The 15914-nt window shown below is 40.3% G+C and overlaps 1 protein-coding gene across 6 annotated transcripts in view; it reads left to right on the top strand.

Moving 5' to 3' along the window:
* Positions 1–11724, top strand: part of chl1b (cell adhesion molecule L1-like b) — a 254285-nt gene extending 242561 nt beyond the window's left edge. For 5 of the 6 annotated variants that reach the window (XM_061874747.1, XM_061874748.1, XM_061874744.1 and 2 more), the window contains 2 exons: positions 1949–2021; positions 9620–11724. In XM_061874747.1, the coding sequence (XP_061730731.1) occupies positions 1949–2021; positions 9620–9824 (278 nt within the window). In that variant the 3' untranslated portion in view covers positions 9825–11724. Of the gene's footprint in view, positions 1–1948; positions 2022–2138; positions 2220–9619 lie in introns of all 6 variants that reach the window. The other variant, XM_061874749.1, reaches the window with a different exon arrangement.
* Positions 11725–15914: the final 4190 nt, after the last annotated feature.

Raw genomic sequence — 15914 nt, 5'->3', positions numbered from 1 at the left:
ATTATTTACAATCCAGGGGGTGGGATGTGGGGGCCGGGGTAGGTTTGGTTGATATCAGTACTTCAGTCATCAACAATTGCATCATCAGAGAAATGGGCATTGAAACTTTGTACGTCTGACTTAGTAGGATATGTAAAGTGAGCAGACTTGACATGAAGTTGTTACATATGACTTTTTTAAGTTAAATCTGCCCGTTGTGTCTTTTGTTAAGACCTTTTAAAGCATTTGTAGTGTAAGTTACTGTATGTACCTACCAGTGACGTGCGGTGAAATATACACCAGGTGAGGCATAGATACTTTTGGAGTTTTTTTTTCTTCTTTTTTTTTTACTTAAATTCATACGAGCAGTTCTAACCATTGTTGATTTAGGTTGCACATTAAAATAACAGGAAAACGAAGGGAGCAATTTGCTTTCATAAAAACGTTATCATAATGATATTATGGTTAGACAAATTGGTCCAAAAAGTATTTGACAAAGTTGTTATTAAAATATTTTTTGGTCCCATTTTCTTTTAACAAAAGAAATCAAGTATTGTGAGTGTATCTTACATTTCTGTATTTGTACCTGAAGCAGCAATAACACCCACCAACGCTGGCTTACTCGAATAAAAATGCCATGTTTGTTATAAATACAGTTTAAAAAATAAAAAAATAAAAAAGGCTGGCTTCCGCTGGAGAGACCTGTGTCTGCTTGCTTTAGCGTCCCCATTTCTCCCAGTGTGGCGAGTTAGATTACTGCTGAGGCATTGAACAATATATCGCCCCCTACTTTGAGGCAGAGGTACTTGCTGCCTCATGGCCTGCCTTTTCCCCGTGGCATCAAGCACGCGCCCCCTCTCCTGCACACGATCAAAACACTTTGTGTGTAGCCGTGGAGGCACCACCTGTGTCTGCCTCACTTCTGGTCTGCAGCGTTATTTTGATCTGGAAACACAGAATTTCCGCAATTTTGACCATGAAAATTATCCATTTTATACAGGACCCAAACCAAAATCACATAGAAAGCATAGACCAAAAGAGAAATATTCAAACCTATTTTATTACTCTGTTTTTTGAATACCTCATAGTTAAGTGTTTTACCCCTCCTGGTGGCAAGGTGAGGCACTGCCTCACTTGCCTCCCCTGACACCACGTCGATTTCAACATGCATATCAGTTATATTTTTGATAACCACATTCGGAGTTGTTAAAATTGCCATGTAAAACCGCAAATGCTTAACTTTTGTATGGCATACACAGCGTAAATTAGCATTGGAGTAGCATGAACTATAGAGCATTTTTTTAAGCGTTTTCTATTAGACATTCTTGCTTTGTTGGTGTGGAAAAATCACAATATTACCTAGAGGCTACCATGAATTGATTAAGGTGGACACTGACTTAAACAAGGCCCTGCGATGAGGTGGCGACTTGTCCAGGGTGTACCCTGCCTTCCGCCCGATTGTAGCTGAGATAGGCGCCAGCACCCCCCGCGACCCCGAAAGGGAATAAGCGGTAGAAAATGGATGGATGACTTAAACAAGTTGTAAAACTTATTGGGGTGTTACCATTTAGTGGTCAATTGTACGGAATATGTACTGTACTGTGCAATCTAATAATAAAAGTTTCAATCAATCAATCAATTAAAGGCAATCCACTATAAATACACTTGTTTGCAGAATCTGCAACCGGACGTGGCGTCACCTGCAACTACGGTATTCGAAATTGGTATCGTTTGAATTTACATTAATCCGTACTCGGTAGTACCGACGAAATCCAGCTTGTAACTATAAAAGTATCAACTCCGGTACCCATCCCCAGGTGTATTGAAGCTCAAATTTAGATTGCATGCAATTAAAATGCATGTTTGACTCTGCCTCGCAAAACAAAACATGTGGTGGAAAACAATGGATTTTCATTTGCAGCTCTCTCGAGAATCCCCCCTAACATTTGTATCCTCATTCTGTGAGCAGTCAAAGAAAAAGAAGACCTTCATCCTGACGTGGAGTCCCAGGGTATGAATGACGACACTTTTTGCGAATACAGGTAAGTGACAACCTTCGGAGCAATACTTTTTACGTTTTACTCTTAAAAGTCTTTCCTCCTTTCTTAGTTCTTCTCTTTATGTCCTCCCCCCACCCACCCACAATTCTCACTGAAAAGAGAAGTTAACATGCATGAGACTGACAAGGAGCCCAATACTTCTTCTGTAGAAGAAATGTGATGGTGCTGGGGGATTGGAACGTACGTGATAAGAAGCCGTAACGGCGTGAGCTGTGTGCACATCAGTGTTGTTGCAGTGGTAGCACTAGTTGTGGTTTTGCACAAGGCGGTTTCTGACCAGTCGGCACTAGGAACTTTTAGGGCTGTTTTATGAATAATAGTTCAACTAATGATTTTTCAGACTTATTCTGAAATGATGATTGACCAAAAATGAACGTTTCTCAAACTATTAGCCATGTTTCCACCAACTAGTACAGTTCCTTTCCCCAGCCTTCTACAATCCCAATCTGGCTCGTTGGAGGGAAAGTCACAATATTGTAAACCGCTAGTAAATTGAACTAAGGCCCCTTCTACACTAAGGGTTAAATCCCACCTAACCTTATCCTTGTCCACACACACACAATAGTCGTTTAAGGCCCCCTTTTTGTTGGACAAGTGAAAGTAAACAATAACATTTTACAACAATCAATCTAGGGATCTAAATATCAATCAATCAATCAATCAATGTTTACTTATATAGCCCTGAATCACTAGTGTCTCAAAGGGCTGCACAGACCACAACACAAACCACTACGACATCCTCGGTAGGCCCACATAAGGGCAAGGAAAACTCACACCCAGTGGGACGTCGGTGACAATAATGACTATGAGAACCTTGGAGAGGACGAAAGCAATGGATGTCGAGCGGGTCTAACATGATACTGTGAAAGTTCAATCCATAATGGATCCAACACAGTCGCGAGAGTCCAGTCCAAAGCGGATCCAACACAGCAGCGAGAGTCCCGTTCACAGCGGAGCCAGCAGGAAACCATCCCAAGCGGAGGCGGATCAGCAGCGCAGAGATGTCCCCAGCCGATACACAGGCGAGCAGTACATGGCCACCGGATCGGACCGGACCCCCTCCACAAGGGAGGGTGGGACATAGGAGAAAAAGAAAAGAAACGGCAGATCAACTGGTCTAAAAAGGGAGTCTATTTAAAGGCTAGAGTATACAAATGAGTTTTAAGGTGAGACTTAAATGCTTCTACTGAGGTAGCATCTCGAACTGTTACCGGGAGGGCATTCCAGAGTACTGGAGCGCGAACGGAAAACGCTCTATAACCCGCAGACTTTTTTTGGGCTTTGGGAATCACTAATAAGCCGGAGTCATTTGAACGCAGATTTCTTGCCGGGACATATGGTACAATACAATCGGCAAGATAGGATGGAGCTAGACCGTGTAGTATTTTATACGTAAGTAGTAAAACCTTAAAGTCACATCTTAAGTGCACAGGAAGCCAGTGCAGGTGAGCCAGTATAGGTATATATGTATGTATATATGTATATAAAGGTATATACAGTATAGGTATATATGTATGTATATATGTATATAAAGGTATATACAGTACAGGCGTAATGTGATCAAACTTTCTTGTTCTTGTCCAAAGTCTAGCAGCCGCATTTTGTACCAACTGTAATCTTTTAATGCTAGACATGGGGAGACCCGAAAATAATACGTTACAGTAATCGAGGCGAGACGTAACAAACGCATGGATAATGATCTCAGCGTCTTTAGTGGACAGAATGGAGCAAATTTTAGCGATATTACGGAGATGAAAAAAGGCCGTTTTAGTAACGCTTTTAATGTGTTTTATTAGGACACTCCTCAGCTTTTGCCTTCACGTTCTTTGTCCATTCCTTTTTGGTGACTGTACACACTCTCGACCTAGATGTTGAGTCCGCGACATACATGGCGAACAATAACTGATACAGTCTGCTTTGCCAGTCCGCAAGAATTCGATGTTTTCCGTCGTTTTCCCTCAACGGCCAGGTAATACAAAGAACACGCAACCTTTTATTTTTTTATCACATCCACGGGATCCCGCATTCTCGTTGACTCTCCTTCGACAAATGGACAAAGTTTTTCGGTAAGTGGAATCACAGCTGACCCGGACATTCGAATGTTCTCTTGCCGTCTGAGATGCGTTGTATCCCAAATAGCTGCAATCGCGCGTTTTCTTCCCTTAAGGCAGGGGTCTCAAACTCAATTTACCTGGGGGCCACTGGATGCCGATTTTGGGTGAGGCTGGGCTGCAAGAAAAGACTTCTTAAAGGGGAACATTATCACCAAACCTATGAAAGTGTCAATATATACCTTGATGTTGCAGAAAAAAGACCATGTATTTTTTTAACCGATTTCCGAACTCTATATGGGTGAATTTTGGCAGATTAAACGCCTTTCTGTTTATCGCTCTTTTAACGATGACGTCAGAACGTGACGTCACCGAGGTAACACCCCCGCCATTTTCATTTTCAACACATTACAAACACCGGGTCTCAGCTCTGTTATTTTCCGTTTTTTTGACTATTTTTTGGAACCTTGGAGACATCATGCCTCGTGGGTGTGTTGTCGGAGGGTGTAACAACACTAACAGGGAGGGATTCAAGTTGCACCACTGGCAAGAAATCTGCCGCCAGACCCCCATTGAATGTACCAAAGTGTCTTCACATTTGACCGGCGATGCTAAGACAGACATGGCACAGAGATGTATGGATAACCTGCAGATGCATTTTCAACCATTAAGTCAACGAAATCACAAAGGTGAGTTTTGTTGATGTTGTTGACTTATGTGGTAATCAGACATATTTGGTCGCAGCATGACTGCCAGCTAATCGATGCTAACATGCTACGCTAATCGATGCTAATATGCTATTTACGCTAGCTGCATGTACATTTGAAACTGGATACCCACATTTAATGCGAAACAAACACTTACCAATCGACGGATTTAAGTTGCTCCAGTGTCTCAAGATGCGAAAGTCCTGATCGTTTGGTCCGCACATTTTACCGGCGATGCTAATAAGGCAGCCATGCTATGGGCCACTTCATTAGGTACACCCACGCTATGGCCGAATAGCGTCAATAGCTAATCGCTCAATAGCTTCAATTTCTTTATCAATTTTGTTTTTGCTATCTGCCTCCATACTCCGACCATCTGTTTCAATACATGCGTAATCTGTTGAATCGCTTAAGCCGATGAAATCCGAGTCTGAATCCGAGCTAATGTCGCTATATCTTGCTGTGGTAACCGCCATGTTGTTTGTATTGGCAGCACTGTGTGACGTCACAGGGAAATGGACAGTGGTTTCGAAGATAGCGAAAATAAGGCACTTTAAAGCTTTATTTAGGGATATTCCGGGACCGTAAAATTTTGAAAAAAAATTCAAAAAATACAACAAGCCACTGGGAACTGATTTTTATTGTTTTTAACCCTTTTGAAATTGTGATAATGTTCCCCTTTAATAATTTCACACATAAATCGCTCCTGAGTATATGCCGCACCCCCGGCCAAACTATGAAAAAAAACTGCGACTTATAGTCCGAAAAATACGGTATATGAGCAGTAGGGTGGATCCGTATCGGATTTCACACGTACACGTGGTGATGGACAGGAAGTGTGTCACACGTCTACTTCTTAAACAAACAGTGCAAGCCAGCCCTTGGCCATCAAGATAGTGTCAAGAAGAAGCCAGCTTGAAAACCCTTCTTCCTTTGTGAACGTCTCCTGTTTGGGACACTTCGCCTTTTAATGTGAAATACGTGAACAGACAAAGGGTAGCGGATAAGACGGAAGTAGCGTGACGGCATTGTTCAGTTGAGATCGGGGGTGGGGTTACAGGTGTCAAACCTAAAACCTGCGATATAATTTTAAGTGGCCCGCCAAAACTTATTTTTGCTAAATGTGTCAATTTTGACAGGAAACAATTGTATCGCATCCAGCTGCAGTTCTTAACTCAATATTAATTAATGCAAAAAGCTGTCCTGAGCATTTTCTTTGTCATTTTTTTAATTAATTCTAAAATAGCTGAAATAGAAATGTTTGTCACCTTGACTTATGATTGCAAAGCAATTTTTTTTCAGCTTGTTGCAAGGCCGCTAATCACTATGTGCAGATGTAGGTGCTGGGGTGCGAAACAATCATAAAAAGATTAAACTTCCGGCCGGAAATATGTTTGGAATACATCTACGTTAAAAGTTAAAATTCTTATTTTGGACAAATGTTTTTTTTGGGGTGGTATAGCTCGGTTGGTAGAGTGACCGTGCCAGCAACCTAAAAGTTGCAGTTTCGATCCCGGCTTCCGCCATTCTAGTCACTGCCGTTGTGTCCTTGGGCAAGACACTTTACCCACCTGCTCCCAGTGGTTTGAATGTAACTTAGTGGGGCAAAAAAGTATTTAGTCAGCCAGCGATTGTGCAAGTTCTCCCACTTAAAATGATGACAGAGGTCTGTAATTTTCATCATAGGTACACTTCAACTGTGAGAGACAGAATGTGAAAAAAAAATCCAGGAATTCACATTGTAGGAATTTTAAATAATTTATTTGTAAATTATGGTGCAAAATAAGTATTTGGTCAACCATTCAAAGCTCTCACTGATGGAAGGAGGTTTTTACTCCAAATCTCACGATACATGGCCCTATTCATTTTTTTCTTTAACACCGATCAATCATCCTGTCCCCTTAGCAGAAAAACAGCCCCAAAGCATGATGTTTCCACCCCCATGCTTCACAGTAGGTGTGGTGTTCTTGGGATGCAACTCAGTATTCTTCTTCCTCCAAACACGACAAGTTGAGTTTATACCAAAATGGATACATGGATGATACAGCAGAGGATTGGGAGAATGTCATGTGGTCAGATGAAACCAAAATAGAACTTTTTTTGTTTTAGATTTTCATTAACTTTTGTTACTGTATGTAAAAATCTACACTGCAACCACATAATTTCCCCATTGTGGGATACATTTAGAGTCTATCCTATCCTATGCTTTAATATTTCAACATGACACATTTTTATTTCTGAACAATCTCCTAATGTTTGGATAGTATTTTTTGTTTCTGCCATAATCTCTATGGGTAATTGCAAGTATTTTATAACACAAATTCCAGTCTAAAAACTGTGAGAACGTGAAAAAACAAATCAGTGACTCAGTTATTGTAAGCAAAGTGTACTACTTGGTGGAAATTGGGCTGTTGTACTAAAATTTGACACACTCAGAGTTTTTTTGACGAATTCCTTTGGTCACAAAGCGCCTATGGTGTGTTGTGAGCATTTCCTTAGACATTACATCCTGAAGGGAGCTGGAGCTTTGCCATCATTTCCTGTTCTGAAGGCGATTGCCCAGGCACACATCAGGAAGCCGAAAGCACGATTTGGAAGCAGCCCTTCTCTAGGGCAGTGTTACCCGTGCACGTTTCCTTAATCCTGTAGCAGTCCCAAGTCCGACAGACTGCCGACACCGCATCTCAGCAAGGCACAACGTTGAGAACTTGTTGATTTGAGTTCCTATGAATTTTCGTAATTTTCCAACCAAAACAAATGCAACATTGAAAACAACATGTTTTTTGTCAATGTCCGATTGAAATGTGGTCATTTTCCCAACCAACAATGTGGATGTAACGTTATAGACAACAACGTTGTCTCAGTTTACAAATACAACTGTTTTGCAATGTTGTTTATAAGTCTGTTTTAAAGGACACGTATGGATAATCAACATTGTATCAATGTCTTGTGCCTGCTTGGGTACGGGTAGTCGAGCAATTGCCCAACATATAGAATGTACACAATAAATAGTGTGAAGCACAATGTGGCTCAGTGCGACGGCATATTCACTCTCACTGCATGAGCACATTGTCATACTTTGTTCTTGTACAACTCCTCTTTCTTACAAACCCCGTTTCCATATGAGTTGGGAAATTGTGTTGGATGTAAATATAAACGGAATACAATGATTTGCAAATCATTTTCAACCCATATTCAGTTGAATATGCTACAAAGACAACATATTTGATGTTCAAACTGATAATCATTTGTTTTTTGTTGCAAATAATCATTAACTTTAGAATCTGATGCCAGCAACACGTGACAAAGAAGTTGGGAAATAAATACCGGTAGAGTTGAGGAATGCTCATCAAACACTTATATGGAACATCCCACAGGTGTGCAGGCTAATTGGGAACAGGTGGCTGCCATGATTGGGTATAAAAGCAGCTTCCATGAAATGCTAAGTAATTTTCAAACAAGGATGGGGCGAGGGTCACCACTTTGTAAGCAAATAGTCAAACAGTTTTAGAACAACATTTCTCAACGAGCTATTGCAAGGAATTAAGGGATTTTACCATCTACGGTCTGTAAAATCATCAAAAAGTTCAGAGAATCGGGAGAAATCCCTGCACATAAGCGATGATATTACAGACTGTTGATCCCTCAGGCGGTACTGCATCAAAAACCGACATCAGTGTGTAAAGGATATCACCACGTGGGCTCAGGAACACTTCATAAAACCACTGTCAGTAACTACAGTTGGTTGCTACATCTGTAAGTGCAAGTTAAAACTCTACTATGCGAAGCCAAACCCATTTATCAACAATATCCTGAAACGCCGCCGGCTTGGCTGGGCCCGAGCTCATCTAAGATGGACTGATGCAAAGTGGAAAGGTGTTCTGTGGTCTGACGAGTCCACATTTCAAATTATATTTGGAAACTGTGGATGCGGTGTCCTCCGGAACAAAGAGGAAAATAACCATCCAGATTGTTATAGGCGCAACGTTTAAAAGCCAGCATCTGTGATGGTATGGGGGTGTATTAGTGCCCAAGGCATGGGTAACTTACACATCTGTGAAGGCACCATTAATGCTGAAAGGTCCATACAGGTTTTAGAGCAACATATGTTGTCATCCAACAAACGTTATCATGGATGCCCCTGCTTATTTCAGCAAGACAAGTGTTACAAAAGCTTGGCTTCGTAAAAAAAAAGAGTGCGGGTACTTTCTTGGCCCGCCTGCAGTCCAGACATGTCTCCCATCGAAAATGTGTGGTGCATTATGAAGAATAAAATACGACAGCTGTTGAACGACTGAAGCTCTACATAAAACAAGAATGGGAAAGAATTCCACTTTCAAAGCTTCAACAATTAGTTTCCTCAGTTCCCAAACGTTTATTGAGTGTTGTTAAAAGAAAAGGTGATGCAACACAGTGGTGAACATGCCCTTTCCCAACTACTTTGGCACATGTTGCAGCCATGAAATTTTAAGTTAATTATTTGCAAAAAAAATTAAGTTTATGAGTTTGAACATCAAATATGTTGTCTTTGTAGTGCATTCAACTGAATATGGGTTGAAAAGGATTTGCAAATCATTGTATTCCGTTTATATTTACATCTAACACAATTTCCCAACTCATATGGAAACGGGGTTTGTAATTGGAATACCAAAGAATTGCAATATAGATTATCTATTTTCAGCACCTCTACAGTGTAATGTGTAACATAGTATATATTGTCTGCACAATGTAATACTTGGCCTTTCCGACAAACTCATTGATGCATATTCATCGTAAGCCGTGGATTGAGAAATTTCAGTTTGGCCCGTTTCCTCTCTTAAAGCGACAACGACGAGAAGCCGCTGAAAGGCAGCCGGCACTCGCTGAGCAGAGAGATCAAAGAGGGGGACAGCGGCGACAGCCTGGTGGACTACGCCGAGGAAGACGCTCACTTCAACGAGGACGGATCCTTTATAGGCGAGTACGCCGGCCGGAAGGAGAAGAGAGTGTCATCCGAGATCAAGGTACCCGCTCAGATCCCAGCGTGAGCAACAGCAACCCAGGTTCCGTCCATCGTCCGCCCGTGCACATACTTTAAATGAAACCCGCTCAGAGGGACACATCAAAGGCAACACGGATGTTAGCAATGCTGAGCACAAGTCGTGTCAAATGCAATGTGTCCTAATTCCATGATGCCCTTGTTTGTTTGGAGCATTACTAAATACAAATGTATACTGTAAATAATTATAGGGTATATTATTCTGTATGTGAAGAGTGACTTTTTTTTTTTGTATCATTATTACAGAGGGCTTGTATTTTATGTGATTCTTATTGTTTGAGCGACACTTGCAACATGGTCTCAGTTTTTTGAATGATCAATTTAGTTTTGTCCAAATGCGACATTTACTTCTGGTATTCAGGACATCTTCCTGAAATATGATGTGTTTTGGACTGTAAAGTTAACCCATTAACTTATTTTTGCAGCATTATTTACCGGACATATCATGGAGAAATATTTGGGAGATGCTGCAAGTCAGGTTTTAGGTAACATTTTAGTATGAGGAACATATTCACCATTAATTAGTTGCTTATTTACATGCAAATTAGTATCATATTAGACATTATTAAGTGCTCTGCATGACCTTATTATAAAAGCACTAAGCCATTAACTAAGAGTCTTCCCTCAATAACCTCAGAATTATTGCTTATTAGTACTAAGGAAGTTAAAGTACCAATGATTGTCACACACACGAGCTGAAAATTATTCTCGGAATTTGACCCATCTCCCTTGATCACCCCCTGAGAGGTTAGGGGAGCAGTGGGCAGCAGCGTTTTTGGTGATTCAACCCCCATGTGGAAGTTTGTCTCCTCCGGGTTCCTCGGAACACCAAGCACTGACATGACAGTTCAGTTTCAAGGTTTAAAACACTGTTTTAATTTCCAAAAGTTCAGTCTTTCAGGTGCTTTTCAGGTATTGTCTATTCTGGCTGTCTCTCTCTCCAGCTCCACTACCACTCTCCTCCCCGGCTGCTTCCTTTTAACAGAGTGACATGCGATTAGATAACCAGGCCCAGCTGGGCCATCTACACACCTGTCGCTGATCTCAAAGCCGGTCCTGGCACACCCACCCCTCTCCACCCTAATTCCAACCCTTGATGGTGAGTGCCAAGCAGGGATGTAATGGGTCACATTTTTATAGTCCTTGGTATGACTCGGCCGGGGTTTGAACTCACAACCTACCAATCTCAGGGCAGACACTCCAACCACTAGGCCACTGAGGTGTTGTTTAAGATTCTCCCTTTAATACCACTTAATGAATTTGGTATTTTCTTACATAACAAAACACAAAACTACAAGAACCCTTGACCTAACTTTTAAGTCTTTATGAAGAATATGTTCCCCTAGTGTCCAAATAACTCAAAATTAAGTCTTTGTTACGTAGAATATGTTCCACATACTATAGTGTTACCAAGTTTTGTTATTTCACTCACGGCATATGAATCGGTATTTTATTTTGAAAGCAAATTTGGAGCAAATTTACTTGCTGTGGCGATCCCTGACAGAGGAAAAGCCAAAAGTGGGAGAAAACGTTTTTTATTATGTTATTTGACATCAAACACATCACTACAGTCATTACATTTTGTAAAAAAAATAAAATTTTGTTTTTGTTTTTTGATGTATAAAATGGACTTTTCCGGTTTCCGGTCATTGTTTGATTGACTCGTCAGGCGGATTTCTCGTCATTGCGGTCTTTATGTCCATTTTTCTTACATAATTCACATGCCTTTTAAGGGAGACACTTTGCTACCGTTTATACCTACTTCTATTGTGATATCTGACATCAAACATAGCATGACATTGTTTTGTAAAAAACTTTTCCATTGCATGTTCAGATGACTAGTTGGTGTTTTTTGATGTAATAAATTGCCTTTTCCTATATTATTTAAACGACCCGTCTGCCTTTTCACTCCTTGTATACCGTGCATCCGGAAAGTATCCACAGCGTTCACTTTTTCCATATTTTGTTGTTGTATGTTACAGCCCTTAATCACAAATGTCTCACAGGTCTGCACAAGCATTGACAACATCCCCAGCTCAGATCCACATCAGGGCAAGAAAAAACTCAACCCACTGGGAACAACGAGAAACTTTGGGAAAGACCACAGATGTGCTCCGAATTTTATAAGCTAGCTAATTTAGTGTACTGGAGTACCATAACCTCGAAGGTGGTGACACCCTGGATACGGACTAGCTGTATCAATTTGCCTTTGCGATGAATGGGTTTATTTATTATTTGTGTATGACCACGGCTATCAATTAAAGTCTGTCATACTCATATGGATATTAAAATCTGTCAGGTTCAAACACTGATGACATCTATTAAACAAGACAAAAGGCAAGGAATCAAACAGAGACAGAATTCAATTTATACCCAGATCTGAGGAGAGACATGACCACTGTACTCTCTGTACAGTCCTGCACCACGCTCTGACGAAAAATGTTTACGCAACAACACATGTCAAAACAGAAATGGGGAGTTTGTAAACAGTCATTGTTTTTGGTCACATTGAAGACAAAAGAAGAAGATGCCTCGGGCTTGGGCTCGTTCCTGGATTCAGCTTCGGCAGGTCTTTGAGGACAATAGATAACCCCTCCTGTCTCATTCCAACGTACACAGCGGAATCTTCCAAGACTTTGCTTGGTGCAACAAAGACAGCTTTCATCTATTCACTGGAAACTCAGAGTGGAAAGTATTTACATACAATTGTTCTAACAAAATCCTCCTTTATAATTATATTATCTGCGTGTGTCACTAGATCAGCGACAAAGGACGAATATAAACTTAAGGAAAATGTAATTTAAAACATTTGTATGCTCATACAACACTTGAAAATTTTGTATATCAGTATCTGGAATTAAATTATGGAACGGATTAACCAAAAAAGTCAAACAAAGCATCAATATGATTCAGTTTAAGAGACTGTTCAAACTCCAAGTGTTCATAAAGTACGCAGAACAAGAATTATGATAAAAATCTTGAACACTTACTGAGACAAAGATTATTTATGTGTTTAATATTTGTATTCTTACTGTGGTATATTATTCATTTTTTATTTATTTTTTAACTGATCTGTTAGAGACATCAAGAAATAGGATAAAATTGCTATGGTATGAAAAGGGGGATGATTAAATAAGCTCTGCTTCTTTGTACTCTTTTTCGGACGTGCCGTAATGAAACAACTGGAATTGTGTGATGCATTACATTGTATCGTATGCAAGTTCGCAATAAACTGAAACTGAAAATTTGCTGATCAAGTCCGAATAGGGTCCAGTAAGGCGGTAGATAAATATTTTGAAAGGTCTTAAAAATCTGTTAACGTTCCTTTTTATTGAAAACATCCATAAACGTCAGTCTTGCTTTTAAATGTTTACATTTTTCGAGGACGTTATAACATACCTACGAAACGGAACTAAAGTAGGCTACCTGTGCTGCCCGGTCGGAATTGAACGAGCACCACCAACTAAAGTGGCGGATTATAGCAGCGGGGAAAACTAAACAAAAGCCTACAGCTTGAATTACTTGCATAAAAGTAAAAATTCCAGAATAAGGGGATGCAAAACAATAACAGTGCAATACTTTTTCATAACATGGTCACTACTGCCTAGTTTCTCTTGTTATATTCTTATTTTACTGTTATATTTTTATTGTTTTTGTAATATTTTTCTATTTTGTTTCCATTTATACCCCCATTATTTATTTTTGTTCTTTTTAAATTGATCTCCACTCTGTACACTGATGCTGGAATTGTAATTTTCCTGAAGGAATCAAAAAAGTACTATCTATCTATCTATCTAATAGAGAGTCCCCTGGTGTATTTAGTTAGTTTAACCAGTTTGTTTCACAATTTCATAAGAGCAGTGAATGAATGCATATCGTATCTCCTTGAATTGCCGCCGGGGCGCTAATTAATTTAAAACCTCTTCTCACTCCGTCGCTTACCAAAGGCATGCGGTAAATTTAGGCCTGTGCTTATAAGTTTGAGTGTGATGTAAGGATTAAAAGCACATTTAATAAAAGAAACGTTATTATGGTCTTACCTTTACTTATAAATGAAATCCATGCGGAGCTCCTTCTGATCAAAAGCATCGATAACTTGTTTATAGAAGTCTTCCTTATCTTTCTTCAGTTTTAAAAGTCTCTTTGTCTTGATGGAGATCTTCCTTTATTACCTCCTGCTTCGAATGAAAGTACAGTTTAGAAAGCTGTTTTATTTTAGATATGTAATCCTCCATGTTAAAAGTGCAAGCGAGAGGAAAAAATAAACTCTTGCAGTTTGTTGTCACTTCTTCTGCAGCCGAGTAGTCGCAAGAAAGATCACTAGCGCCCTCTACCACCAGGAGGCGGGAGTCATTTAATGACTCATATTTGACACACGCAGCTATGGTTTATTAATCAAACATAGCTGCTTACTGTTCTTTTTAGCATATTCAATAGCTTGGACCTTAAATCCTACTGAATAGCTCTTAATCTTCTTCCCTTGAAATCGCCTCCTCCATTTTGAAAATGATGACAGGTGAAGTGTCACTCGCTAGAGACGTGACGAGTTTGACCCGGTGGAAATTCTAGGCATATGCTAATTATTTGGCGAAACGAGTTTGACCCGGCGGAAATTCGAGACATGCGCTAATAAAAATAATAGGTTGCGAAACGAGTTTTACCCGGCGTTAATCCTGAGCCAGCGGTAATACTAAGCATGCGCTAATTATTTTGAGAAACGAGTTCGACTCGGCAGTAATTCTAGGCCATGGGTGTCAAATTTGGCCCGCCGTGTACTTTTATTTGGTTCTTGAGACAATATCGAATTAACATTAGAGCTGGCCCGCCGCTTTAACGCCACATTCACCGCTAATACTCATACTCGTCAACCATCCCGATTTTCCCGGGAGACTCCCGAAGTTCAGTGCCCCGCCCGAATTTCTCCCGATTTCCCCCCGGACAACAATGTTGGGGGTGGGCCCTAAAAACACTGCCTTTGGCGTTCTCCACAATCTGTCGCCAAGTCCGCTTTTACTCCATACAAACAGCGTGCTGGCCCAGTCACATTATATATGCAACTTATACACACAAACAAGTGAATGCAACGCATACTTGGTCAACAGCCATACAGGTCACACTGAGGGTGGCCGTATAAACAACTTTAACACTGTTACAAATATGCGCCACACTGTGAACCCAATCCAAACAAGAATGACAAACAATTTGGGAGAACATCCACGCTGTAACACAATAGAACAAATACCCAGAACCACTTGCAGCACTAACTCTTTCAGCACGCTACAATATACACTCCTGTTACCACTAAACCCCGTCGCCGAAAAGAGGCATTCAATTTTTATTTTTTTTATTTTTTATTTGATATGCCATTGATATTTTTTAATTATTATTACTTGAAACTTGATTTTGCATGTCACTATAAAGTTATATAAGCCCTGCTTGTTCAATATTCAATGCAAAACTTGTTTGGGTCCCTATTAAAAGGTTCATTTGTTCAACCTTGGCCCACCGCTTTGTTCGGTTTTAAAACTTTGGCCCACTCTGTATTTGAGTACGACACCCCTGTTCTAGGCAGTCGCATACTATATACCCGGCGGCAATTCAAGGAAATACGGTATACTTACAATTCATTCCGCCCCTCTGATTTTCCTTTATGTCTTCGTACTTTTTTGTCCGTATGCATTTAAAATGGTCCTAAATTATATTCATTACGGTCTTTAAAAAGTCTTGAAAAGTCTTACATTTGACTTGTTGAAACCTGCAGGGACCCCGTTTTATGGACCCCGGCGACCGCGTTAAATCAAACCTGCAGTGTATGTTGAGAATGAACCACATTCTGTAAAAGAACACCCAATTTCAGATTGTAGCTGAACTATCTCAGTCAAACTTCTCATGGATGTAGTTCAAGGTCTTCTTGTTGAGAAATAACTCCTATTAATGAAACATTTAATAACAACAATGTCTGCTCCTTTTTAGGATTGAAGACCGAAGCTTATGCGGTTTCTTTTCGGGCTTTTGTATCGGATGGCAGCAGGAAAAAGCCGATCGAGTAGACCAGGGGTAGGGAACCTACGGCTCGCGA

This window comes from Nerophis ophidion, linkage group LG16 (genome assembly GCF_033978795.1).
Source record: "Nerophis ophidion isolate RoL-2023_Sa linkage group LG16, RoL_Noph_v1.0, whole genome shotgun sequence".
Lineage (NCBI taxonomy): Eukaryota > Metazoa > Chordata > Actinopteri > Syngnathiformes > Syngnathidae > Nerophis > Nerophis ophidion.
Note: the sequence above shows the minus strand (reverse complement) of the source record. Positions and strands in the feature narration are given on the sequence as shown.